Source organism: Ranitomeya variabilis, chromosome 3 (genome assembly GCF_051348905.1).
Source record: "Ranitomeya variabilis isolate aRanVar5 chromosome 3, aRanVar5.hap1, whole genome shotgun sequence".
NCBI classification, from domain to species: domain Eukaryota; kingdom Metazoa; phylum Chordata; class Amphibia; order Anura; family Dendrobatidae; genus Ranitomeya; species Ranitomeya variabilis.
The window spans coordinates 195,818,180-195,845,217 of NC_135234.1; the positions used below are offsets into that span (position 1 = coordinate 195,818,180).

Sequence of the window (27,038 nt, forward strand, 5' to 3'; positions counted from 1 at the left end):
TTGTTGACCAGATAAGTTATCTTGCTATATTCTGCTATTAGTAAGCTGGCCTCTCTTTGCACCTGGTTCATTTGAACCTGGTTCATTTCTGTGTTTGTCATTTCCTCTTACCTCACCGTTATTATTTGTGGGGGGCTTGTATCTTGCTTTGGGGTCCCTTTCTCTGGAGGCAAGAGAGGTCTTTGTTTTCTTCTCCTAGGGGTAGTTAGATTCTCCGGCTGGCGCGAGTCATCTAGCGATCACCGTAGGCATGATCCCCGGCTACTTCTAGTGTTGGCGTTAGGAGTAGCTATTTGGTCAACCCAGTTACCACAGCCCTATGAGCTGGATTTTTGAATCTCGCAGACTTACACGTTCCTCTGAGACCCTATCCACTGGGGTCATAACATTAGCCACAGTCTGGGCTTCATATTTTTACTATATACTGCAATACATAAGTATTCCCATATGTAGTAGAAGTGACCAAATAAGTGAAGGTTTAATTCCCCAATAGTGATTAAAATATACACTATACAATAAGTAAAACAAAACACAAAACACTTCAAACTTTCCAACTTTTCCACAGTTAAAATAAAAAAATAAAAAGCAATCAAAATGTCATATGTAACCCAAAATAAAATACCATTACAAACTAAATCTCTGATCTCAAAAGACAAGTCTTTATATAGCTGCATAGACAGAAAAATAAAACTTTATGAGTCTTGAAAAATAAGAAAATATAAACTATTTTTTTTAAGAATACACAACCTTTATAACATACTAAAATAATAAAAACAAAAACTGATACAATTTTCCTTTTGCCGTAATCATACTGACCTGGAGATTCATGTTATCAGTTAGTTTTATCCACACAATGAACGCTATAAAACAAAACCCAGTAAAAAAATGGCAACATTTTTCCTTTTTTTCCTCCATTTTTATTTCACTTGGAGTTTTTTTTATCTTTCAGTATATTACATAGTAAAATGAATAGTGTTAGTCAAGTCAAGAACTTTTCCTGCAAAAACGTAAGCCCTCAAGGGGCAATGTTGAGTGTAAAAATATAAATGTGAAAAGAATGATTATGCAAAAAGTAGTAAACTAAAATTGACTGTGGCAGAAAGTGGTTAATATAATTATTTTAAAAAGCATCACCATATTCTGCAGGTTTTTTTTTACAAATCAGAGGGTACACGTCAAAAAAATATCAGAAATTACAGGTTAGCACATAGTTCAAACATTCATAAAGAGTAATGAGGGGACTGTTCACAAGATAACAAACGGTAAGGACATGGGATACCACAAAACAAAAAAAGTGCTTTTTCGTGAATGGTCCAACTTCCTTTATAATGGTAAATGTGGATAGCCAATAACTAACCATTATCTGTATATGTCAAGATAACAAGTATTACTGAGGAAGGGTTTGGGGAAAGATGATAAAAAGGACCAGAATCTGAATACATTGTAGTTATGAAGAACTGAGAACACTGGGCATAATTGGGTGTCATCAGCATTGATATGGTACTGACAGACAAATCTGCAGATACTGTAGCTTGTCAAATTGAGGCTATGCATAGAGATGAGAGAGGATCTAGGAAGAGGACCTAGGACTTAACCTTGAGGAACTCCAACTGTAAAAAGAAGAGGAGAGGAAGAAGAGTCATCAAGTGATACATTGAAAGGGCGATCAGAGAGGTAGGAGGAAAACCAAGAGAGAGCAGTAACCTTGAGGCCGATTCAGCAGAGCATAGTGAGGAGGAGTTGGTGACCCACTGTGTCAAATGTTACAGGACTGATCAATCCAGAATAAACCGAAGCGAGTAGGTGCTAATATATTTAGCAGTTAGTAGATTGCTATAGACATTATTTAGAGTAGTTTCTGTAGAGCGGAAAGCAGATTGTAAATGGTCAAAAAGAGAGTTATGTGAAAGATAGCAGACTAGAGGAGAATAGACAGTGCCAGGAGTTTAGAGGTGAAGGGGAGATTAGACAAGCCTGAAATAGCAGAGCACTTTTTGATCAAAGGATTTTTTTGTATTTTATTAATAATGAGGTCATGACGGCATGTTTGAAAGAAAACGGAAAGATGTTGGAAGAGATTGATTAAATATTTTAATTAGGTGAGTAGTAATGGCTAAAGAAGGGGATTGGAGTATGTCTGAGGGTATAGAGTAATGGTGCAGGTGGTAGGACAAGAAGAAGAGCCTTTTAAACTTCTTCTTCTGTGGCTTTTCAAAGGTGGAACATTACCGTATTTTTCCGACTATAAGACGCACTTTTTCCCCAAAAAAATTGTGAGGAAAATGGGGGGTGCATCTTATAGTTGGAATGCAGGCTTACCGGCAGTGTGGTGGCGGCAGAGGTGCGGGGATGATGTGGCGTGGTGAGCGGTATGGCGTGAACAGGGTCTCTTCCACATTTGAGGTGATGCCGTGGCCCGGTATTGAAGGAGAGCAGCAGAGCTGGGTTAGTCATGGCTTTCCCGGTGGCCATCTTCCTGAGGCCGCACGTGCGCAGATTGAGTTTTCTGCTTCCTGGGGCTTCAGCAAAATGGCTGTGGGAGGCCACACGTGCGCAGATTGAGATCGCGGTGGCCATTTTCCTGAAGCCGAGTTCGCAGATTGAGATCTCGGCTTCAGGAAAATGGCTGCCGCGATCTCCATCTACGCACGCGTGGCCTCCTGCGGCCATTTTCCTGAAGCCCTGGGAAGCAGAGTAATGAATCTGCGCACGCGTGGCTCTTATTCAATACCGCCGCGGCGTCACCTCAAATGTAGAAGGGACCCTGGCTGCCGCCACCTGAGGAAGTGACCGCACATCTGCCGCCATTACAGCACTGCTGCAACCTCCCCATGGACACCAGGCCATGGCGTCGCCCACCTAGCAGGAAGAGACCCTACTCAGGTGTATGCCGTACCGCCCACCGCGCCTCAGCATCACCACACCTCTGCTGACACCATGCCTCCTGTGACCCTGCTCTGCCACTGCCTGCCTTCAGGTAAGAGATCTTAAATTCGGACAATAAGATGGACCCCATCTTATAAAAAAATCTTTTTTTCTTCAATTTTCACCCCAAATTTGGGGTGCGTCTTATGGTACGGTGCGTCTTATGGTACGGTGCGTCTTATAGTCCAAAAAATACGGTAACTGGATGGAGTGTAAGTCGGAAGGAAACTCTTGCTACAATACATAATTTCTGGCCACAATGCTAGATCCACCCAGCTTCAGTGCTCCTGTACTTGGGACATGGGAGAGTACACAGTTCAGACCATACCCCTGGTCCAAGCTGTCAGGCTTCAAGAATATAGCACCCCACACAAACAGGATGCTAAAAATCAGATTGGAAAAGTGCTCCAGAACAAAGACTATGAGACAACCCCTTTAAATTACCAACTTCTACGTCTATTTGTACAACTATCTATTTAGCCGCACGCTTCAAACAGAAAGTCTTCAAATATCATTGCACCTCAAAGCATATCTATGTATTTTGTTATTTAAGCACCTTGTTGAAATCCTTTACTAAGAAAACTTAAATCCAGCTATTTGTTTTCAGCGCATGAACCTCTTTGAGAAGTGAGAACATTGAAGAAATGCAATCTCCTCCTTCAGCATTGATAATGCATCTTACTGATGAAATATCATGTTTTACAAGTCCAAATATTTCAGTGCAGGATATAAATGGTATTTCCTCTGGATTTGTAAAGGCTTATTTCTTGTTAAGCTCTCTGAAAAAAATACTACTAAGGACTGCAAGATTTGGAAAACAGCCAGGTGAATCTTAAAACCCATTGTCTGTCTGGGGAATCCGTAAAGCATTGCTACCATAGCACTTATTAGTTAAATATGCCATTCTCCTGCAGTTTTAATGAAGTTAGAAGAACATTTACTTTTATGGATCATGTCTGTTATAGACATTGACAGATTGGTATACGTAATGCATTATTCATTCATAATCTACAGTATTAGATTAATGTATATTACAATGGATATATAAAAGTACAGTTACAAATACAAATATCACTCAATACTAATTATTGTTCAGTTGTGTATTTATTTCCTTATCTGTTGGTAATGTTATCTGGGTCCACAGATATACGTTATATATTATTACTGGCTGTCAGATGCTGGTTATGTTGGTTTTTTGACAGCATTAATGAAAAAAGATTTGAAGGTTTTACCAGATAAGCCGGGTAGTTTATTGTTTTTTTTTTATGTATGAGCTGAAAAAATCAGTGTTTGTTATTAACATATTTGGCCCAATTCATCAAGGTGTTTTTTTAAGTTTTGTGGTGTAAAACACCTTGAAATTCAAGATACAAACCATGAAACTTAAGGTAGCGCAAGAATCTTGTAACTTTTGTCCCTTTTATGCTAGTCCCCAGACTGCTCCACCACAATAGTTGGAGCTTCAGCAGAGCAGGGTGTGGCGATGCCCACCTGTCTAATTCACCAACATTGATGGTACTTAGAGGTATAAATTTCACTATAAATTTACTCTACCTCCTGTCTGGAGTAAAATTTCTGGTGGATGCGAAAAGCAGTTGTAAAATGCGTTTAACTTATTACAATAAAAAAAAGATGAAAGACAAATATGAAAGATTGGTTGCGTTTCCTACATTTATACAATAAAAATGACATTATGTAACAAGCACAAAAACCTACAAAAGACAGATGAAAACAATTCAAACTTGCCACTGTACCGGAATGGCACATTTTCAACAGTTTTTAGTTATCTTCTCTAGACTTTTGTGTTTGTTACATAATACATATTTTTATTGTTTAAATTTATTAAGTGTAACCTATCTTTTTTACGTGCCTGTCCTGTTGTTTTTTTAACCCTTTAACGACCAGAGGTATTTTTGGCTTTGCATTTTTAATTTTTTTTTTTTTGTGCTCCCCTTATTCCCAGAGCTATAACTTTTTTTTTGTCTTTGGTCAAAATGGCCATGTTTTGGCTTGTTTTTTTGTTGGACAAGTTGTACTATTGAACGACACCATTGACTTTACCATATTGTGTACTTAAAAATGGGAAAAAAGTTCCAAATGCGGTGAAATGGCAAAAGAAGTGCAATCCCACACTAGTTTTTTGTTTGGCTTTTTTGTTAGGTTCATTGAATGCTAAAACTGACCAGTTATTACAATTCTCCAAGTCATTGCAAGTTCATAGATACCAAACATGTCTAGGTTCTTATTTATCTAAGTGGTGAAAAAAAATTCCAAACATAGCAAAAAAATTAAAATAAATTGTGCCATATTCCTATACTCATAGCGATTCCATTTTTTGTGACCTTAGGTTTATCAGGGCTTATTTTTTGCGCACTGAGCTGATGTTTTTAATGATAGCATTTCCATGCAGATACAATCTTTTGATCATCTGTTATTGCATTTTATTACATTTTATTGCCCATCTGAAGTTTGCCAATGAACACCTGGATAATTATGTGAGTGATTGAGAGAAGGTGCTGTGGTCAAATGAGACAAAAATTGAGGTCTTTGGCATTAACTCAACTCACCATGTTTGGAGGAAGAGAAATGCTGCCTATGACCCAAAGAGCACCGTGCCCACTGTCAAGCATGGAGGTTGAAACATTATGTTTTGGGGGTGTTTTTCTGCTAAGTGAACAGCACTACTTCACCGCATCAATTGGAGAATTGATGGAGCCATGTACCGTAAAATCCTGAGTGACAACCTCCTTCTCTCCACCAGTACATTAAAAATGGGTTGTGGCTGGGTCTTCCAGCAAGACAATGACCCAAAACATACAGCCAAGGCAACAAAGGAGTGGCTCAATAAGAAACACATTATGGTCATGGAGTGGCCTAGCCAGTCTCCAGACCTTAATCCCATAGAAAAGTTATGGAGAGCATTGAAGATCCAAGTTGCCTAGTGACAGCCTTAAAATCATAATGATTTAGAGAAGATCTGCAAAGAGGGGTGGATCAAAATTCCTCCTGACATGTACGCAAACCTCATCATCAACTACAAAAAGCGTCTGACTGCTGTGCTTGCCAACAAGGATTTTGCCACCAAGTATTAAGTCTTGTTTGCCAGAGGGATCAAATACTTATTTCTCACTGCAAAATGCAAATTAAGCTATATAATTTATACAATGGGATTTTCTGGATGTTATTTTTGATATTCTATCTCTCAATGCTAAAATTAACCTTCCCTTTAAATTATAGACTGTCCATGTCTTTGTCAGTGGGCAAACTTACAAAATTAATAAGGGATCAAATACTTATTTCCCCCACTGTATATTGACCCCCAAACTAATTTCAAATGTGAGGTGGTCCCTTAAAAATAATTTTGTAAATATTGCTGGAAAAATGAGAAATTGCTGGTCAACTTTTAACCCTTATAACATCCTAACAAAAAAATTATGTTTACAAAATTGCACTGATGTAAAGTAGACATGTGGGAAATGTTATTAAATGTTATTAGTTTAAAGAAATTCAAAATTTTTGCCAAATTTCGTTTTTTTTTTCATAAATAAACGCAAGACATATCAAAGAAAGTTTACCACTAACATGAAGTACAATATGTCACGAAAAAACAATCGCATAATCAGTGGGATCCGTTGAAGTGTTCCAGAGCTATAACCTTATAAATTGACAGTGGTCAGAATTGTAAAAATTAGTTTGGTCATTAAGTACAAAATTGGCTCTGTCACTAAGGGGCTAATGTTGCCTAGGGTGTTGCCATAGTTTGCACAATTCTTATGCAGAGACCACTAGAGGGATGATGTACTCCTATATGTGACCATTCAACTGAATAGCATTCCAACTAATGTAATGCCTAGATGTCCCAAGTCCACTAGAGTGTTTGTCTTGCTTTTTGGAAGTGGGAAGCTGATGGAGACTTTGTGTTCTTCTTATTATTTTCCATTCTGAATCAGGGAATCCCCTTCATGATGTCCAAAAGCTGAAATGGGACAACACACTTTAAGGCAAGGTTCAAGCGCCTGTATTTTCAGTCCGAGTGTTGTCTGTTAAAGAAGCACTCCCATCAACATTTTTTATCCTCTTAGTGAATTGCAATCATCATATTATATAGCACTGTGTACTTACAGTTGCTCATTCTGTCTTTCTACCCAGATAATTATTCTGTTTTCCATTAGGTCTATAACATCACATAATTAAAAACTGACTAGCGGAATGCTTTCAAGCTCTATGTAGAATCAAGAGGTCAATTTTACCCTGTATGAGTCATGAGTCACTGAAAAAGTCTCTGAGAGAACAGCTGGGTCAGAAGTTGAAGAGGTGAACGATAAATTCAGGGACAAGAGAATTCCCCTGTTTCTTCATAGAGCAGAGAAAATAATTAACTGGGTAGAAGGGAAAAACGAGAAATTGTAAGAGCACAGCTACATAATATGATGATTGCAATATATTAAGAGGATAAAAACTTTTGATTGGAGTGCTCCTTTAAAAAACAGACTACCAATGTTATTCAATGTGGCAGGGCAGATGAATTATTTTTGTCAAGAACGGAATCTTCGCATCAAAAAATTTTGTTGTGCAGTTTCTGTCATGTGTCAGATAAAATTTGTCTATTCAAGTCTATGGGAACGCAAAAAACAAATCAAATTCCATACAGAGCCACATTAAGGCCAGAGTCACACTAAACGGAGGAAAAATCGGTCCGAGTCTCCCAGCTGAGAGTCGCATTAGTATAATGCGAGTGTCATGTGAGTACAATCTGATGTTTCACACCTAGCATCTGATTTACATCTGAATGCAGTGCAATTGCTATCTGATTGCAATGCGATTTTAATATGAGGTTTTACATAGAGCAATTCTCTATCTCTTTTACACATCGTTTTCAAAGGAAATATTCATCAGATGTAGCAGAGCTTGACTCGTCGTAAGACAAATGGATTAAAAGCATCACTGCGGAAAGGTGAGGAATATTGTTATTTGTTTTTTTACCTCTTTTGCAGATGATGAGAGCATTGGGGGAATAGGCGAGGTCGTACGCATAGTTTAATTAAGATTATTAAAGGAGTATGTGTCTTTCTTTCAATTAACCCCTTCATGACCTTGGGATTTTCCATTTTTTCGTGTTCGTTTTTCGCTCCCCTCCTTCCCAGAGCCATAACTTTTTTATTTTTCCGTCAATTTGGCCATGTGAGGGCTTATTTTTTGCGGGACGAGTTGTACTTTTGAACGACATCATTGGTTTTACCATGTCGTGTACTAGAAAATGGGAAAAAAATTCCAAGTGCGGTGAAATTGCAAAAAAGTGCAGTCCCACACTTGTTTTTGGTTTCACTAAATGCTAAAACTGAGTTCATAGACACATAACATGTCTAGGTTATTTTTTATCTAAGTGGTGAAAAAAAATTCCAAACTTTGCAAAAAAAAAAAAAAATTGCGCCATTTTCCGATACTCGTAGCATCTCCATTTTTCATGATCTGGGGTCGGTTGGGGGCTTATTTTTTGCATGCCGAGCTGGCGTTTTTAAGGATACCATTTTGGTGCAGATACTTTCTTTTGATCGCCCGTTATTGCATTTTAATGCAATGTCGTGGTGACCAAAAAAAGTAATTCTGGTGTTTTGAATTTTTTTCTCGCTACGCCGTTTAGCGATCAGGTTAATGCTTTTTTTTTTATAGATTGGGTGATTCTAAACACGGCGATACCAAATATGTGAAGGTTTGATTTTTTTTATTGATTTATTTTGATTGGGGCGAAAGGGAGGTGATTTAAACTTTTATATTTTTTTTATTTTTTTCACATTTTTTTACTTTTTTTTTTAACTTTTGCCATGCTTCAATAGCATGGGAGGCTAGAAGCTGGGACAACGCAATCGGCTCTGCTACATAGCAGCGATCATAAGATCGCTGTTATACAGCAGAAATGCAGGTATGCTATGAGCGCCAACCACAGGGTGGTCAGCTACCGGCGATCAGTAACCATAGAGGTCTCAAGGACCTCTATGGTTACAATGCAGAAGCATCACTGACCCCCGATCATGTGACGGGGGTCAGCGATGCGCTCATTTCCGGGCGCCTGGCCGGAAGCGCCGTTTAAATGCCACTGTCTGCATTTGACAGCGGTATTTAACTAGTTAATAGCGGCGGGTGAATTGCGATTTCACCCACCGCTATTGCGGGCACATGTCAGCTGTTCAAAACAGCTGACATGTCCCGGCTTTGATGCGGGCTCACCGCCGGAGCCCGCATCAAAGCAGGGTTTCTGACCTCGGACGTACTATCCCGTCCGAGGTCAGAAAGGGGTTAAAGGACTTTTTTCTGGGTGTCTGTGTTTTCTTACAATGTGACTATGTGGTTAGTAATGGAGGCGTCTTATTGATGCCTCTCCATTACTCAGCTTGGGGCTTGATGTCACCTGACAATACAAGGATGACATCAACCCCCCAACTATCACCCCACTTGCCAACGCAACAGGGCAAGTGGGAAGAGTGAGGCTAAGTGCCAGAATTGGTGTATCTTAGAGATGCGCCTTTTCTGGAGCAGCTGAGAGCTGATATTTTTAGCCTTGGGGGCCAATATCCATTGCCGCTTCTTAGGCTTTTAATATCAGCCCACATCTGTCTGCATAGTCTTTGCTGGTTACTAATTATAGGGGGACCCATGTCACTTTTGGGGGGTTCCCCCATTTTAATAGCCGGTAAAGGCTAATTATACAGCTGTGAGCTGATATTAATAGCCTGGGAAGCTCCATGGGCATTACCCCATTCCCAGGCTATCAACATCGGCCCCCAGCCATCAGCTTTCCCTCTGCTGGTTACGAAAATTGCACTGGAGCCCACGCCATTTTTTTTCCTAAAAATAATCTTTTGTTAATTAAATACATGTACAGTAATTTGCACACACACTGTACTATTTTTTTTTGTCACAGACATCTATATATCTACCTACTCTATTTGTATTTACTGTATGTAATCCATCTCTTCTATCCTGTTGGCTCCTGCTGTGATTTTACAGTACACGGCACATGAATTGCCGACTTTTCTTGTATCTACCTATGTATCTATGCAATATAAGTACACATACTGCATATATGTGTGTCACTGACATCTACATATCTATGTTTTCTATGTGTATATATCTCTTCTATCTATTCTATTCTAATCTGTCAGTGTAATTTTACTGTAAGCAGCACATAAATTGCCGGCTTTTCAAAGAACACCGGTGCGTAAAAATCGGATAGCACTTGCATGGTCTGAGTGCTGAGCGATTTTTTTTCTCGCACCCATAGGCTTGCATTGGTGACTCTCGGTGACAAACTCAGCATGCTGCGATTTTACACGCACGCTGAATACGCCCGAAAAAGTAAACCGTGATGTGAGCTGCCCCTTAGATTAACAATGGGCCAAGTGCTAAGTGATGTTTTCTCGCATAGCACTCGCCACTGTCGCCAGTATTCTACAGTAGTATGACGCCGGCCTAACTCATCAAATCTTTACAGACACATTGCAATTCTTTAGCAGAGGGACCTGTAGTTAGTCTTGTACATTTTTAATAACTGTTGCTGTAAATAAAATCAGATTGCTCACAAATACTAATAAGAAAAAAATCATTTGAGTTTTCTGCATGAAACTTGGATGATTATGCTATACATCTAAGTCCAAGTATCAGAAGAGTAAATGAGAACAGTCGGCTATGTATAATCTTTACGCCAAGGTTTACATGTTATAATAGTACTCTAGTCTCTATTAGCTCATCTCCTATTATAATATCTTCTTCACAGTAGTGATGGGAAAGTGCATCCACTAATGTTCTCGTGAAATACATGATTCTCTCTTGTAGACCGCAAGTTAACCCAACTTTTTCCTCAATCAAAAGAAACAAAAAGAATGAACCCCAGAGATGAGTATTTGCAGAGAAAGTACAATCAGTAAGTAGGATTTGAAAGGGCAGAACATATTTGGTGATTGCACAAATGAAAGCAAACACAGAGCCTCATGATTAATGGATGCTGTGCTGCACTGTTGGGTAAAGCACACCCTTAGTAGTTTGTATCAGAAATGCTCAAGACACAAATATTTGGGTAGAAGACATTTGGGAGAAATTTCACTTTTTTTTTTCATAAAAGAATTCAACTTATCCCAAATTTATATGAAACAAGTCATTCCTTAAAAACTCCTAGACACTCACAGTTAACCCCAATGGTGCCATAGTCTTACATAGTTTTGTTTTTTTCATAAAAAAATACCCTGGACAATCTCACGGTATCTTAGATACAGAATCATCGTCAGTCATCATTTTTCCTTAGCAACATTTGAAACTGTAAGAATAATAGTGAATAAACTAGTGAGGTCACTTACCCTCCATAAGGAATCCCAGTCATATTTCCATTTCCAGCACAAGGAAAGAATGAAAGCTTTGCGATAGGCAGTAACAAAAAGCTTCTGAGGGAGTTAAATCTGCTACAGTAAGCTTAAATAAAGCAGAACACGTGGCCTCGGAGTTTACTGCCTGCATTCAAAGGCAGATGTTTCTGTTAAACACACTGGGCTACTTCGCTCCACGCAATAATGCTTTTGGCTAGTGCTATGGGAATACAGAAATCAGTTTCCTTAAAGGGGAAATAAGCCACCTCTGTACATCAGGGGATAGATTTGCTATTGGCTTAAAATACAAATGTGACCACCAACTTTCTGCAAATATCTCACAACACGAGTTTATGTTGACATGTTGGCAAAATGCGATTCACATGATAACCACTAGGGAGTCACCTAAAGGCTCAAATAGCTCTCAAAGACATGGAAAACAAAACCTACTGCAACCACAGAGTGCGAAAATTGTATTGTCTGTATTTAGTAATATAAATGTACACACAAAAAAAGAAACAGAGAAAATCAAAGATCAAATTTGGAGATTGGGTTCTTCTACCATCGTGTATGCTTTTCATTACAGATGAGCGAATAGGTTTGGCTCCCTCCTTATTTGGCAGGCTATCTCACTTACCGAATAAGCTGCAGAGGGAACCCAGATACCTGGAGCGCACCAGCTGATCAGCTGATCGGCTCCACAGCTGCATGTGTTGCAGCCGTTTCGCTGTCACATCACGTGCAAGGATAGCCTGTGTGCTGTGACTGTCACACAGCCGCGACACATGCAGCTGTGGAGCTAAACAGCTGATCAGCTCCAGGTATCCGGGTTCCCTCTGCAGCTTATTCGTTAAGTGATATAGCCTGCCGAAAAAGGAGGGAGCCAAACATATTCGCACTGTCTTCCTGCACTTAGCCAAAAGCACAGATTTGCAATTACTTAAAGGGAATATGGCACCAGAAAAAACACTATTATATTGCAGATGTGGGCTAATCTGCAGGCTAATAGCGTTACTAACCTGCCCAGTGCCTGCACTTAGCCAAACGCTGTGAGGAGAAAATGGACTTTATTCTCCCTGGCAGCATACGGGTTCAGTAATGGGGGTGGCTCTGGCGCTGGTTCAGTCACCGCTCTGAGAATACAGAATGGCCACTGTAACCATACCCCTGACCCTGACTGATACTGGCACTACATTAGGGCCGGCTGTCAGTTGGTGCCCAGGGTGCGGTTACAACCATGGGTTTGTATTCTCAGAGCGATAACTGAACCCGAGCTGGTGCCACTCTCATGACTAAAGCCGAAAACTGCCGGGGAGAATAAAGTTAATTTTCTCCCTTCAGCATTTGGCTAGGTGCATGCACCGGGCAGATAGTAATGCTATGAACCTGCAGATTAACCCCATGTCTGCAAGTTAATAGTGTTTTTGCTGGTGACAGGTTTTCTTTAAACGAATACACAAAAAAGATGTCATGATGCAGAAAGTTAACATTTAAAGGGGACTGTGGAGCGCCCCCAGGTGCAGGGCAGTGGGGTACTCGGTACCGGGTCTCTCTCTCGGTTCAGGGGATGTCCCGGTGGCCTGACCCGGTCCGTGGCCCTGCTAAGGGGCGTCCAATTAAAGATGTAGGTGACGGTGTAGGTCGCAGTAAACAGAGTTGCAGTCTCTTTACCTCTTTACTGAAGGCTTCGGCATCCGCAATCCAGAGCACTGTTAACAGGGCTGGCTGAGACCGGCCGGTCCGAAGGCACATCCAGAGTTCCCTTTGAAGGTGGAAATCAGTAGCCTACCTACTAGCGCCTGGGTGTTGTAGTACTTCCCTGCTGAGCACCACGGGATAGTCCTCACAACTGTCGTGTATGTTTCTGTTCATTCTCTCTCCGTCCCCCAGATGATATGGATAGGACGCACCCGTATGACGGGGTAGGCCTGGAGTTATTTTATAGAGACCCTAGAGACGCCCCTCTCCCACAATTGCCTCCGTTGTCTTCATTAGGTGAAAAAGGTGAGACAGCCAACCTAAAGTTAACTGTCCTGCCGTTGGTTCAAAGTAATGCGTAGAGTCTATTACTTCCTCGGCGTTTCGGCCGCCGGCTACACGCCTCAGTAGGATATTGTCGATCTCGGGGCACGACTCCTTCTGGTTCTATCGCCTTTGTGCTGTGATCTCGTTTCTCACTTCTCCACAATATCCTCCACTTCGTGTCCTTTCTTAAGATGCCGCCGCAATGAGGTGCAGCCATGGCTCCGTAATGATCTGTCCTTTTGCTAGGCCTCTGTCAGGATCCCACCCCTGACAGGGACCTCCCTGAATCTTCCCAAGCAATGCTCTCCTCTCACTAGATGTTACCTGGGCAAAACCCAGTCAGCTTCTCCCTAACTTCCTATCCGACCCCCAGTTTTACCAGAGTGTGAGGAGTGGCCTATTACATAGAACCCTTTGCTCCCCCTGGTGGCCGGAGTGTGAAGTGTAATGTGTGACTGTGATACCTGGTCAGGTGAACTCCTTTAGTGCAATCAGACATAACATCGCTCCCCTTAGTGGCAGAGCGACATTACTACAACGCCCAGGACTCTGGGGCGCTGCAACTGCAGACTGCTTTATTATGACAGTGTCTTCTGTATAGCCAATTCAGGCAGAGAGAGTTACGTGACCACATGTATGCAAGTTGCTTTCTTTAGGTCACATACTAACTAGACATTTCAGGCTTCTCTCAATTCACTGTCGTGGGTACCAAGCGCGTTTTGCCAAAAAGTAATCTCAAGTACAGAAATCACGTATTTGCGTTCACATTACCACCTGCTCTGACCAGCAACACTGGGGATATGTGTGTTCATTTAAGGCAGTGTTCCCCAACCCCGGTCTTCAAGAGCACCAACAGGTCATGTTTTCAGTATTTCCATAGTATTGCACAGGTGATAATTGCATCAACTGTACAGGCAATAATTCCATCACCTGGGCAATACTAAGGAAATACTGAAAACATGACCTGTTGGTGGCTCTTGAGGACCGGACTTGGGGAACACTGATTTAAGGCTTGTTTTTTCTGCAGCTGTTACTTCCAGTCATCAGAGCAGTGCAGGGTCAATAATATTGACTGGTCATTATTCAGTAAGCACGCTATAAACACTCCCCAGTATGTTGATTGACAGCTTGCTCTGCATACATATACACTGCACAACTGTAGTGAATGGTGACTTTCATCTTCCTGCATTCCCCTGATGACTGCAAGTGAACAGTTAATCCATCTATCCAGTGTACATCTGCATACTGTTTATTTAACTGTATTCACATTTATCCTTATTCACATTTACGTCATTTGACTTACGTTAAGGTTTCAATCATTTTTTTTCCCCCGATATGGAGAAATTAACTTCTGCCTCAAGTGATTTTTGCCTTCCTCTCAACAAACATGTTAGGTCATAGGCTCAACTCAATGGACTTTTTTTCTTCTTTGACCTTAAAAAGTGTCAAACTATGAAACTGAACTCAGTTCATGGCAGACAGAGGCAAAACTAGGGGTTCGGTCCAGGTGGATGATGCAAATCTGAGTGGCCCACAAACATGCCGACTCTTGTTCACAATTGCAAAGGTGCGCATAAATTATTCTAGTTTTTGGGTATGTTCAAACTTCGGGTTTTTGGCGCGTTTCTCCCCACACTGCTTCTTCTATGCATTTTTGCAGCAAGAACCCCAGCATTTTACTGTTTCAGCCAATGAAATGAAACTTCCTTGCAGATTTTAAGCAGTTTCAAATCTGCAGATTGTCAATTCGTTTAGTGTTTTTGCAACATTTTTGACCCATTCTAATGTCTAGAAATAAACGCATCAAAAATTGAGGCTAGCTGAGACCAGCAAGCTGGCCAGCTTAACCCTAGAACGCGTACCTGGGGCCTCGCAGGCCTGCTAGGTTACTTGTTTTCTATTATCTGTAAAACTACATTAGTTAGAATTTTGAAACTCAAGGTAATCCTCAGGTATATAGTTGTTAGTAATATCCAGTTGTTCATATATTTTTATGTTATAGGCATCTCGTATAGCAACGCTTTTTTTGTGACTACCCCAGATTCACGTACCTGGGGCCTTTGAGGCCTGCTTTGGTTTACATGTACTCCTCAGTCTTTTTGTCTGTACTGTTGTTGGGGAAGAACTTATGACTCAGTCTTTATGACTATTGGTCGATGGCTGTTGCTGGGAAGAGTGTGGATTCTGCCTGACATGGTAATGTGATCCTGGAAGGGAGTTCGTGTAAAAGGCAGACTAAACGTTGGCCTGTTGCCCTTTTTTCCAATATCCTTGATGTGTCATCCCTCAATAGCTATATTGTTTATTGTCAAACTAATCCAGAATTCCATGCCAACAGGAAGGACAATAGACGTATATTTTTGACAGAACTTTGTTATGAACTTTTGATGCCTACTATGCTAGAGAGAAGCAGCACAAAATGCTTATCAAGGCAAATTACAGAGGCAATGATCCGATGTGGAATATGCTTTCAGGAACAGCCAGAGCAAAGAGAAAAAAAAAGAAAGCGCTGTTATATTTATCCAGCAAAGAAAGAAAGCAAATCGGAGCGTTTCTGTTCTACTTGCGGACAAAATGTATGCAGGGAACATTCTGAAGAAAAAATAATATGCAAGAATTGTCGGGGGAATATGTAAAGTGGAAAATAAATATTCCTGCACCAAGTTTGCTACAGACTTTATGTAAAAACTTTTTATAAGAAAAAATGTATCCATCATAAAAAATTGTACTGAGTGAATATAATGGGCGTGCCCGTTTAGTTACATTTTTGTTGTTTTATGTACATAATTTTTTTTTTGAATTATACACATCTTAGGCTATGTTCCAAGTAGCGCTGGGGTTCACCAGAATGGGATCCATAATGGATCTGACCTCCTGGTAACTCCAGCTAAGGCTGATGGAATGCCGGGATTCCACCAGCCTTAGCTGAGGTCACCAGGAGGTCAGATCCATTACGGATCCCCTCCTGGTGGACCCCAGCGCTAGTGGGAATGCATCCTTACTTTGCAAATTTAAAATAAACTTTGAAAAGTATTTTTATTTGAGTTATTCCATGTTATTTGCACACAGGCCTAAAAGGCCCCAGGTACGTGAATATGGGGTAGTCACAAAAAAAGCGTTGCTATACGAAATGCCTACAACATAAAAATATACGAACAACTGGAAATTACTAACAACTATATAGCTGAGGAATACCTAGAGTTTCAAAACTGTAACTAAAGTAGTTTTACAGAAAATAATAAAAAAGTAACCTGACAGGCCTGCGAGGCCCCAGGTACGCGTTCTACCAGCCTTAGCCGGGGTCACCAGGAGGTCAGATCCATTACGAAATCCCGTCCAGGCGGACCCCAGAGCTAGTGGGAATGCATGCTTACTTTCAAATAACTTTGAAAAAAAAAATTTTTGAGTTATTCCATGTTATTTGAAAACAGGCCTCAAAGGCCCCAGGTACGTAATAGTGTAGATTTCTATGGTCACGCATTCTAGGGTTAAGAGCTCCACTCACCAGCTATATAGCAAAGTAAATTGTAAAATTGCTCATTTCAACCTGCACTTTGCATTTACTAACCATTCATGAAGATAATGATAACCTTTTAACATAAAAGGTTGCCTCCTTGTGGGTGATGCTGCGAATGCAGGGTCTGCATAATAGAAAAAAGAGCATTAGGTCAAGATTTGGCTTTCCACAGAATTAGTTATCTCTAAATTTATTTTGTTTTAAAAAGAAAATTAATTGTCTTTGTCGTACTGGTCACTAGGCTACCAATGCAGTGCATGGAGGTTGAGCAGTTTGTCATTGGTTGCTGTGCTCTGCATATTGAAAACTTAGGCCATAATCATATTGCAATTATGGTATGGCGGGTTTTTTTTTTTGCTGCTTTTTTCAAAAATCACTACAGAAATGCAGCAACTTAATAATTATCTAGGAAAATCACAAAATCAAAAAATGCAGAGCAATTGCATCATGTTAATACATGACACATGTAACATAATAATAATAATAATAATAATACATGTTGAGGCTGTGTGGAAAACATAATTTGAAACAAATCAGATTCGCCGTGGAAAATTTCTGCAAAGAATCTTCAAAAGTCACCAGAAAAATCTACAAAACAACAACAAATTGTGTGGATTTTGGTGCAGATATGCCTTTGTGGATTCAAGTAACTGATCAGCTGTTCAAAAAAAAGAGAAAGAAAACTATACAAGTGCTTCTCAATAAATTAGAATATCATCAAAAAGTTAATTTATTTCAGTTCTTCAATACAAAAAGTGAAACTTATATATTATATAGAGTCATTACAAATAGAGTGATGCATTTCAAGTGTTTATTTCTGTTAATATTGATGATTATGGCTTACAGCCAGTGAAAACCCAAAAGTCATTATCTCAGTAAATTAGAATACCTTATAACACCAGTTTGAAAAATGATTTTAAAATCCGAAATGTTGGCCTGCTGAAATGTATGTTCAGTAAATGCACTTAATACTTGGTCAGGGCTCCTTTTGCATCAATTACTGCATCAATGTGGTGTGACTTTGAGGCGGTCAGCCTGTGGCACTGCTAAGGTGTTATTAAAGCCCAGGTTTCTTTGATAGCAGCTTTCAGCTCATCTGCATTGTTGGGTCTGATGTCTCATGTTCCTCTTGACAATACCCCATAGATTCTCTATGGGGTTAAGGTCAGGTGAGTTTGCTGGCCAATCAAGCACAGTGATACTGTTGTTTTTAAACCAGGTATTGGTATTTTTGGCAATGTGGACAGGTACCAAGTCCAGCTGGCGAATGAAATTTCCATCTCCAAAAAGCTTGTCGGCAGAGGGAAGCATGAAGTGCTCTAAAATTTCCCGGTAGATGGCTGCGCTGACTTTGGTCTTGATTAAACACAGTGGACCTACACCAGCAGATAACATGGTTCCCCAAATCATCACTGATTGTGGAAACTTCACACTAGACCTCAAGCAGCTTGGATTGTCTGTCTCTCCACTCTTCCTCCAGACTCTGGGACCTTGATTTCCAAATGAAATGCAAAATTTACTTTCATCTGAAAACAACATCTTGGACCACTGAGCAACAGTCAAGTTCTTTTTATGCTTGGCCCAGGTAAGATACTTCTGGCATTGTCTATTGGTCATAAGTGGCTTGACACAAGGAATGTGACACTTGTAGCCCATATCCTGAATACATCTGTGTATGGTGGCTCTTGAAGCAATGACTCCAGCAGCAGTCCTGTCCCTGTGAATCTGCCCCAAATTTTTGAATGGCCTTTTCTTAACAATCCTTTCAAGACGGTGGTTATCCCGGTTGCTTGTGCACCTTTTTCTACCACACTTTTTCATTCCACTCAACATTCCATTAATATGCTTGAATACAGCACTCTGCTAATAGCCAGCTTCTTTAGCAATGACCTTCTGTGATTTAGCCTCTTGTGGAGTGTGTCAATTACTACCGTCTGGATATCGGTCAAGTTAGCAGTCTTCCCCATGATTGTGAAATCTACTGTTTTTTGTTAATTATTCTAAATTACTGAGATAATGACTTTTGGGTTTTCATTGTATGTAAGCCATAATCATCAACATTAACAGAAATAAACACTTGAAATAGATCACTCTATTTGTAATGACTCCATATAATATGAGTTTCACTTTTTGCTTTGAAGAACTGAAATAAATTAACTTTTTGATTATATTCTAATTTAGTGAGAAGCACTTGTATATACTCATCTTAGCAATTGCTTGCGGCTCACGTACCTATGCCTCCCTGATTCCACGATCCGCTGTTGCACTCTTTTCACTTGGCCAGAGCGTTGATGTTTCAGCACTAAGCACAAGAGGACCGATGAAAGTTCAGTTTCAGGTATTCCGAACTTGAACTAGAACCCGAGCTCCAATGAAAATAATTTTTTGAACTGGAAAATTCTCTCTCACTCTCAGCAATGGACATCAACCTGAATGCCAAAGTTTCCAACGGATTTCTAGGAGAAGTCTGTGTTCGGCATTTAGCACCAGACTAACTGTCCGGTACGAACCCCTAACTTTTCAGGTTCACTCATCTCTAGTTGGCACAAAATTCCCAATATTTCTGTCCTATGCAATAAACCCTGTTTGTATTTCTTATTATGACATGCACCCTCCCCTCTGGAACCATTAATTCATGCATTATAGAAGAGTGGTCACACCCATGTAATGTTACATTTGACTATGTTTGGCAATAGGTAGCTTCCACAAATACATTTTAAAGAAACCAGATTAGGAATAGTTTTTTTCCTGATTTTGTCTAAAGAACTACAGGTCACCAAATGAAACAGCATTGTGAACTTTGATAAGCAATTATAGCATAGTTGTAGGTTACATAATCTTTAAAGTGTAATGGATCATTATACTGTATATTATTATGATTAAATTATAATGGTTACACTTGCAAACCGTGCTTTTATCCGCTGTGAGAAACCATGCAATTAAATCCCATTAAATTTTAATGTCTGATTTGCGAGGATTATACTTAAGTAGTGGTCACTTAACTTACAGTGTACAGCAATTTAAACAATCATTTAAAGCATCATCTATTAAGAAGTAAAGGTCAGGTGCCTCATAAGTAAATAACCATGGCGTTAGAAAGTGTCTTATATCTTGCAGGGTTGGGTTTACTGTCGGGGAAATGGTGTTTCTTAAATAAATATAGAACTGGAATTAATTTTGTTAATGCAATATCTTTTTAGGTAATTCATATTTTTTATGTGGTTGCAAATAAGCAAGTATTGATTCTTTATTTGTCTATATGTAACACTTAAGCTGTGTCTACATCATTATAAAATATAAACATACTATATGTCCGCTGTATGTTTTTCAGAAAAATATATTCAGTATGTCATCATGTCACGTAGCGTGCTTGTTTCATATTCACATATAACGAGAAGGCTGCAGCCGATCAGTGATTACTGATTGCCTGCAGCTGTCAAGTGACGCTCCCCTCTTGGCTTTAATATTACAACAGAAGCGCTTTCACAGAAATCAGTATTTATATGGTTAACACTAAGAACATCATGCTAACATCAATATCCTACAACATTTTTTACACTATATTACTTCATAGAATACTTCATGTAGAAGAAGCACATTGAGGCACATCAGTACCTGCTGCATAGCCCCATTTGTTGTGTGCAGGTTGAACTTAAAGGAAGCCTGTCACTCAATTCATGATGTCCAAATCACGGACAGCGTGAATCTCAGCTTGACTTTGTGACTGCTGCCAGGTATGCTTCTAAAAACATAACTTGAAGGTCCGGGGACTACAAGAAGAGACAAGACTTCTATCCGCTCTGCTTCAGGTGATTGACCGGTCTCTTCCAATGCACACACAAGGGAGGGACCTGTTATCTAACCTGAGTGATGCAGAGAGAAGACATCTAAGGTGAACGAGCCTCATCTCTCTGTAGTCCTGGCTGGATTTTTTTTATAGACACGAATGGCTGCAATCGTCCAGTGGGGCTTTAATTCATGCTTCCGAAACCATCGAGTGACAGGTTCCCTTTAAAGAAAATGCTGTCAAATACAGAACGGAAACTGCATGAGAAACTTTCTGGAACCCAGATTACCAGTGCAAGTGGCCATTAGCCATTATATGGTACATTACACATCCATTCATTTAACTCCTTCCCGACCTTTGACGCCACGTAGGCGTCATGAAAACCCGTGCCAATCCGACCCATGACGCCTATGTGGCGTCATGGAATGATCGCGTCCCTGCAGATCGGGTGAAGGGGTTAACTCCGATTTCACCCGATCTGCAGAGACAGGGGGAGTGGTGCTTCAGCCCAGGGGGGGTGGCTTCACCCCCCCGTGGCTACGATCGCTCTGATTGGCTGTTGAAAGTGAAACTGCCAATCAGAGCGATTTGTAATATTTCACCTGAAAAACTGGTGAAATATTACAATCCAGCCATGGCCGATGCTGCAATATCATCGGCCATGGCTGGAAACACTAATGTGACCCCCCCCCCACCCCACCGATCGCCCCCCCAAGCGACCGATCTGTGCTCCGCTCCCCTCGGTCCTGTGCTCCGCTGCCCCGTGCTCCTGCCCGCTCCCCCCGTGCTGCTATGCCACCCCCCTGTGCTCCGACACCCCCCCATGCCCCGATCTCCCCCCCCTTATACTCACCGAGGCTCCCGGTGTCCGTCCGCCTCCTCGCTGGGCGCCGCCATCTTCCAAAATGGCGGGCGCATGCTCAGTGCGCCCGCCGAATCTGCCAGTCGGCAGATTCATTAAAAGTACATTTTGATCGCTGTGATAGGTTCTATCACAGCGATCAAAATAAAAAAATAATAAATAAACACCCCCCCTTTATCACCCCCATAGGTAGGGACAATAATAAAATAAAGAAAATATTTTTTTTTTCTTTTTCCACTAGGGTTAGGGTTAGAACTAGGGTTAGGGTTAGAACTAGGGTTAGGGTTAGGGGTAGGGTTAGGGTTACGGGTAGGGTTAGGGTTATGGCATGTGCACACAGTGCGGATTTGGCTGCGGATCTGCAGCGGATCCGCAGCGGATTGGCCGTGGATCTGCAGCGGATTGGCCGCGGATCCGCAGCGGATTGGCCGCGGATCCGCAGCGGATTGGCCGCTGCGAATTCGTAGCAGTTTTCCATCAGGTTTACAGTACCATGTACACCTATGGAAAACCAAATCCGCTGTGCCCATGGTGCGGAAAATTCCGTGCAGAAACGCTGCGTTGTATTTTCCGCAGCATGTTAATTCTTTGTGCGGATTCCGCAGCGTTTTACACCTGTTCCTCAATAGGAATCCGCAGGTGAAATCCGCACAAAAAACACTGGAAATCCGCTGTAAATCCGCAGGTAAAACGCAGTGCCTTTTACCTGCAGATTTTTCAAAAATCGTGTGGAAAAATCTCACACGAATCCGCAAGGTGGGCACATAGCCTTAGGGTTAGGGTTGGAATAAGAGTTAGGGTTGGAATTAGGGCTAGGGTTGGAAATAGGGTTAAGATTAGGCTTGTGGTTAGGGTTACGGATAGGGTTAGGGGTGTGTTGGCGTTACAGTTGTGGTTAGGGTTGGGATTAGGGTTAGGGTTGGGATTAGGGTTAGGATTAGGGTTAGGGTTGGAATTAGGGTTACGGGTGTGTTGGGGTTAGGGTTGTGGTTAGGGGTGTGTTGGGGTTAGGGTTGTGATTAGGGTTATGGCTACAGTTGGGATTAGGATTAGGGGTGTGTTGGGGTTAGTGTTGAAGTTAGAATTGAGGGGTTTCCACTGTTTAGGCACATCAGGGGTCTCCAAACGCAACATGGCGCCACCATTGATTCCAGCCAATCTTGCGTTCAAAAAGTCAAATGGTGCTCCCTCCCTTCCAAGCCCCGACGTGCGCCTAAACAGTGGTTTACCCCCACATATGGGGTACCAGCGTACTCAGGACAAACTGGGCAACAACTGTTGGGGTCCAATTTCTCCTGTTACCCTTGCAAAAATAAAAAATTACTTGCTAAAACATAATTTTTGAGGAAAGAACAATTATTTTTTATTTTCACGGCTCTGCGTTTTAAACTTCTGTGAAGCACTTGGGGGTTGAACGTGCTCACCACACATCTAGATAAGTTCCTTGGGGGGTCTAGTTTCCAAAATGGGGTCACTTGTGGGGTGTTTCTACTGTTTAGGACCATCAGGGGCTCTGCAAATGCAATGTGACGCCCGCAGACCATTCCATCAAAGTCTGCATTTCAAATGTCACTACTTCCCTTCCGAGCCCTGACGTGTGCCCAAACAGTGGTTTACCCCCACATATGGGGTATCAGCGTACTCACAACAAACTGGGCAACAAATATTGGGGTCCAATTTCTCCTGTTACCCTTGTGAAAATAAAAAATTGCTTGCTAAAACATCTTTTTTGAGGAAAGAAAAATGATTTTTTATTTTCACGGCTCTGCGTTGTAAACGTCTGTGAAGCACTTGGGGGTTGAACGTGCTCACCACACATCTAGATAAGTTCCTTGGGGGGTCTAGTTTCCAAAATGGGGTCACTTATAGGGGGTTTCTACTGTTTAGGCATATCAGGGGCTCTGCAAACATAACATGATGCCCGCAGACCATTCCATCAAAGTCTGCATTCCAAAACGTCACTACTTCCCTTCCGAGCCCCGGCATGTGCCCAAACAGTGGTTTACCCTCACATATGGGGTATCAGCATACTCAGGAGAAACTGGACAACAACTTTTGAGGTCAAATTTCTCCTGTTACCCTTGCAAAAATAAAAAATTCTGGGCTAAAAAAATATTTTTGAGGAAAGGAAACACATTTATTATTTTCACAGCTCTCCGTTATAAACTTCTGTGAAGCACTTGGGGGTTCAAAGTGCTCACCACAAATCTAGATAAGTTCCCTTGGGGGTCTAGTTTCCAAAATGGAGTCACTTGTGGGGAGTTCCTACTGTTTAGGCACATCAGGGGCTCTGCAAACGCAACCTGACGCCCGCAGAGCATTCCATCAAAGTCTGCATTTCAAAACATCACTACTTCCCTTCCTAACCCCGACGTGTGCCAAAACAGTGGTTTACCCCCACATATGGGGTATCAGCGTACTCAGGAGAAACTGGACAACAACTTTTGGGGTCCAATTTCTCCGGTTACCCTTGGGAAAATAGAAAATTGTGGGCTAAAAAATCATTTTTGAGAAAAGAAAAATTATTTTTTATTTTCATGGCTCTGCGTTATAAACTTCTGTGAAGCACTTGGGGGTTCAAAGTGCTCACCACACATCTAGATAAGTTCCTTGGGAGGTCTAGTTTCCAAAATGGGGTCACTTGTGCGGGAGCTCCAATGTTTAGGCACACAGGGGCTCTCCAAACACGACATGGTGTCCGCTAACGATTGGAGCTAACTTTCCATTCAAAAAGTCAAATGGCGTGCCTTCCCTTCCGAGCCCTGCCGTGCGCCCAAACAGTGGTTTACCCCCACATATGGGGTATCATCGTACTCAGGACAAACTGGACAACAACTTTTGGGGTCCAATTTCTCCTGTTACCCTTGGGAAAATAGAAAATTTTGGGCTAAAAAATCATTTTTGAGGAAAGAAAAATTATTTTTTATTTTCACGGCTCTGCGTTATAAACATCTGTGAAGCACCTGGGGGTTATAAGTGCTCACTATGCTTCTAGATAAGTTCCTTGGGGGGTCTAGTTTCCAAAATGGACTCACTTGTAGGGGAGCTCTAATGTTTAGGCACACAGGGGCTCTCCAAACGCGACATGGTGTCAGCTAACGATTGGAGCTAACTTTCCATTCAAAAAGTCAAATGGCACGCCTCCCATTCTGAGCCTTGCCGTGCACCCAAACAGTGGTTTACCCCCACATATGAGGTATCGGCGTACTCAGGAGAAATTGCCCAACAAATTTTAGGATCCATTTTATCCTGTTGCCCATGTGAAAATGAAAAAATTGAGGCTAAAAGAAATTTTGTGTGAAAAAAAAAGTACTTTTTCATTTTTACAGATCAATTTGTGAAGCACCTGAGGGTTTAAAGTGCTCACTATGCTTCTAGATAAGTTCCTTGGGGGGTCTAGTTTCCAAAATGGGGTCAGTTGTGGGGGAGCTCCAATGTTTAGGCACACAGGGGCTCTCCAAACGTGACATGGTGTCCACTAGCGATGGAGATAATTTTTCATTCAAAAAGTCAAATGGCGCTCCGTCCCTTCCGAGCCTTACCATGTGCCCAAACAGTGGTTTACCCCCACATGTAAGGTATCGGTGTACTCAGGAGAAATTGTGCAACAAATTTTAGGATCCATTTTATCCTGTTGCCCATGTGAAAATGAAAAAATTGAGGCTAAAAGAAATTTTGTGTGAAAAAAAAGTACTTTTTCATTTTTACGGATCAATTTGTGAAGCACCTGAGGGTTTAAAGTGCTCACTATGCTTATAGATAAGTTCCTTGGGGGGTCTAGTTTCCAAAATGGGGTCACTTGTGGGGGAGCTCCAATGTTTAGGCACACGGGGGCTCTCCAAACGCGACATGGTGTCCGCTAAAGATTGGAGCCAATATTTCATTGAAAAAGTCAAATGGCGCTCCTTCCCTTCCGAGCCCTACCGTGCGCCCAAACAGTGGTTTACCCCCACATATGAGGTATCAGCGTACTCAGGACAAATTGGACAACAACGTTCGTGGTCCAGTTTCTCCTTTTACCCTTGGGAAAATAAAAAAAAATTCGCTAAAAGATCATTTTTGTGACTAAAAAGTTAAATGTTCATTTTTTCCTTCCATGTTGCTTCTGCTACTGTGAAACACCTGAAGGGTTAATAAACTTCTTGAATGTGGTTTTGAGCACTTTGAGGGGTGCAGTTTTTAGAATGGTGTCACTTTTGGGTATTTTCAGCCATATAGAACCCTCAAACTGACTTCAAATGTGAGGTGGTCCCTAAAAAAAATGGTTTTGTAAATTTTGTTGTAAAAATGAGAAATCACTGGTCAAATTTTAACCCTTATAACTTCCTAGCAAAAAAAAAATTTGTTTCCAAAATTGTGCTGATGTAAAGTAGACATGTGGGAAATGTTATTTATTAACTATTTTGTGTCACATAACTCTCTGGTTTAACAGAATAAAAATTCAAAATGTGAAAATTGCGAAATTTTCGCCAAATTTCCGTTTTTTTCACAAATAAACTAAAAAATTATCGACCTAAATTTACCACTAACATGAAGCCCAATATGTCACGAAAAAACAATCTCAGAATCGCTAGGATATGTTGAAGCGTTCCTGAGTTATTACCTCATAAAGGGACACTGGTCAGAATTTCAAAAAACGGCAAGGTCATTAAGGCCAAAATAGGCTGGGTCATGAAGGGGTTAAAAGTGCACTGTGTAATTACATTTTTCTCCTGTGGTGGCACTACATCAGGTGCTTGGTTTCCCGACAGCCAATAATATAAAATAATTTCCTTCCTAATTACATATAACACATTTGATGATAAATCCCTGGAGTACTGCTTAGTGCTTACGCATAATTCATAATATTAGGACTTTTCACCAAGTTTTTCTTGTTGAAGAGGAGACATGATGCAATAGTGGTTCCAGAGTGGAATGAAAAAAAATATTTTTTGTTTCTGAATTTTTATTCTCAGTTGCAGACATATTAGTAATCTAATTCTTTAGCCTCTAATGAGTTAATTTTCACTAAGTCAAAGTGGGTGTTATTAGGTTTTATTGGGGGCGCATACTTCTTTCCGTATGATACTGACCAATCATAAGCAGACAACATCACACAATGAAAGAAGAACATAACCCCACAATAGCTTAGAGCAGGGTGTGTGAGATGTAATGCTACAGTAAGCTATTCTGTGTAACGTCTCAGCATTTCACAGTCAGAGATACCGGGCTAAAATCATATGGCCAGTGTCTGATGTATGGTGCCCAATTTTGGGGCTAAAATCATTTCTGCAATTACGGTAGGTTTCATTCAAAATTTTACAAACTGTATGTTTTCTATCCATACAGCTTTGATGTGTTCTGTGATCATAACTCAGTTCAGAGATCTGAAAAGGACCAATATGCAATGAAAGTATTCTGCCCCTAATGAGTAACTTTTACTTGCAGTGAACCTGACACCTGGTATATGCTGGGCAACTTCTTTGCAGTATGTATCAGATATTGGCTGTGCGGCTCTGTGTGACTCTGAAATACTGTCACTAGTGTTGAGCATTCCGATACCGCAAGTATCGGGTATCGGCCGATACT

At 41.0% G+C, this 27,038-nt stretch overlaps 1 protein-coding gene across 2 annotated transcripts in view; it reads right to left on the reverse strand.

Annotated features, from left to right (window-relative positions):
• The window catches only part of SYT6 (synaptotagmin 6), an 827,254-nt gene that overhangs the window by 752,929 nt on the left and 47,287 nt on the right, over window positions 1–27,038 (reverse strand). Inside the window, exon 1 of one of the 2 annotated variants that reach the window (XM_077294959.1) lies at window positions 11,274–11,536. The exons of the other annotated variant lie outside the window; for it this stretch is intronic. Within the exon in view, the coding sequence (XP_077151074.1) occupies window positions 11,274–11,280 (7 nt within the window). The 5' untranslated portion in view covers window positions 11,281–11,536. Of the gene's footprint in view, window positions 1–11,273; window positions 11,537–27,038 lie in introns of those variants that run through there. 2 annotated transcript variants of the gene reach the window in all.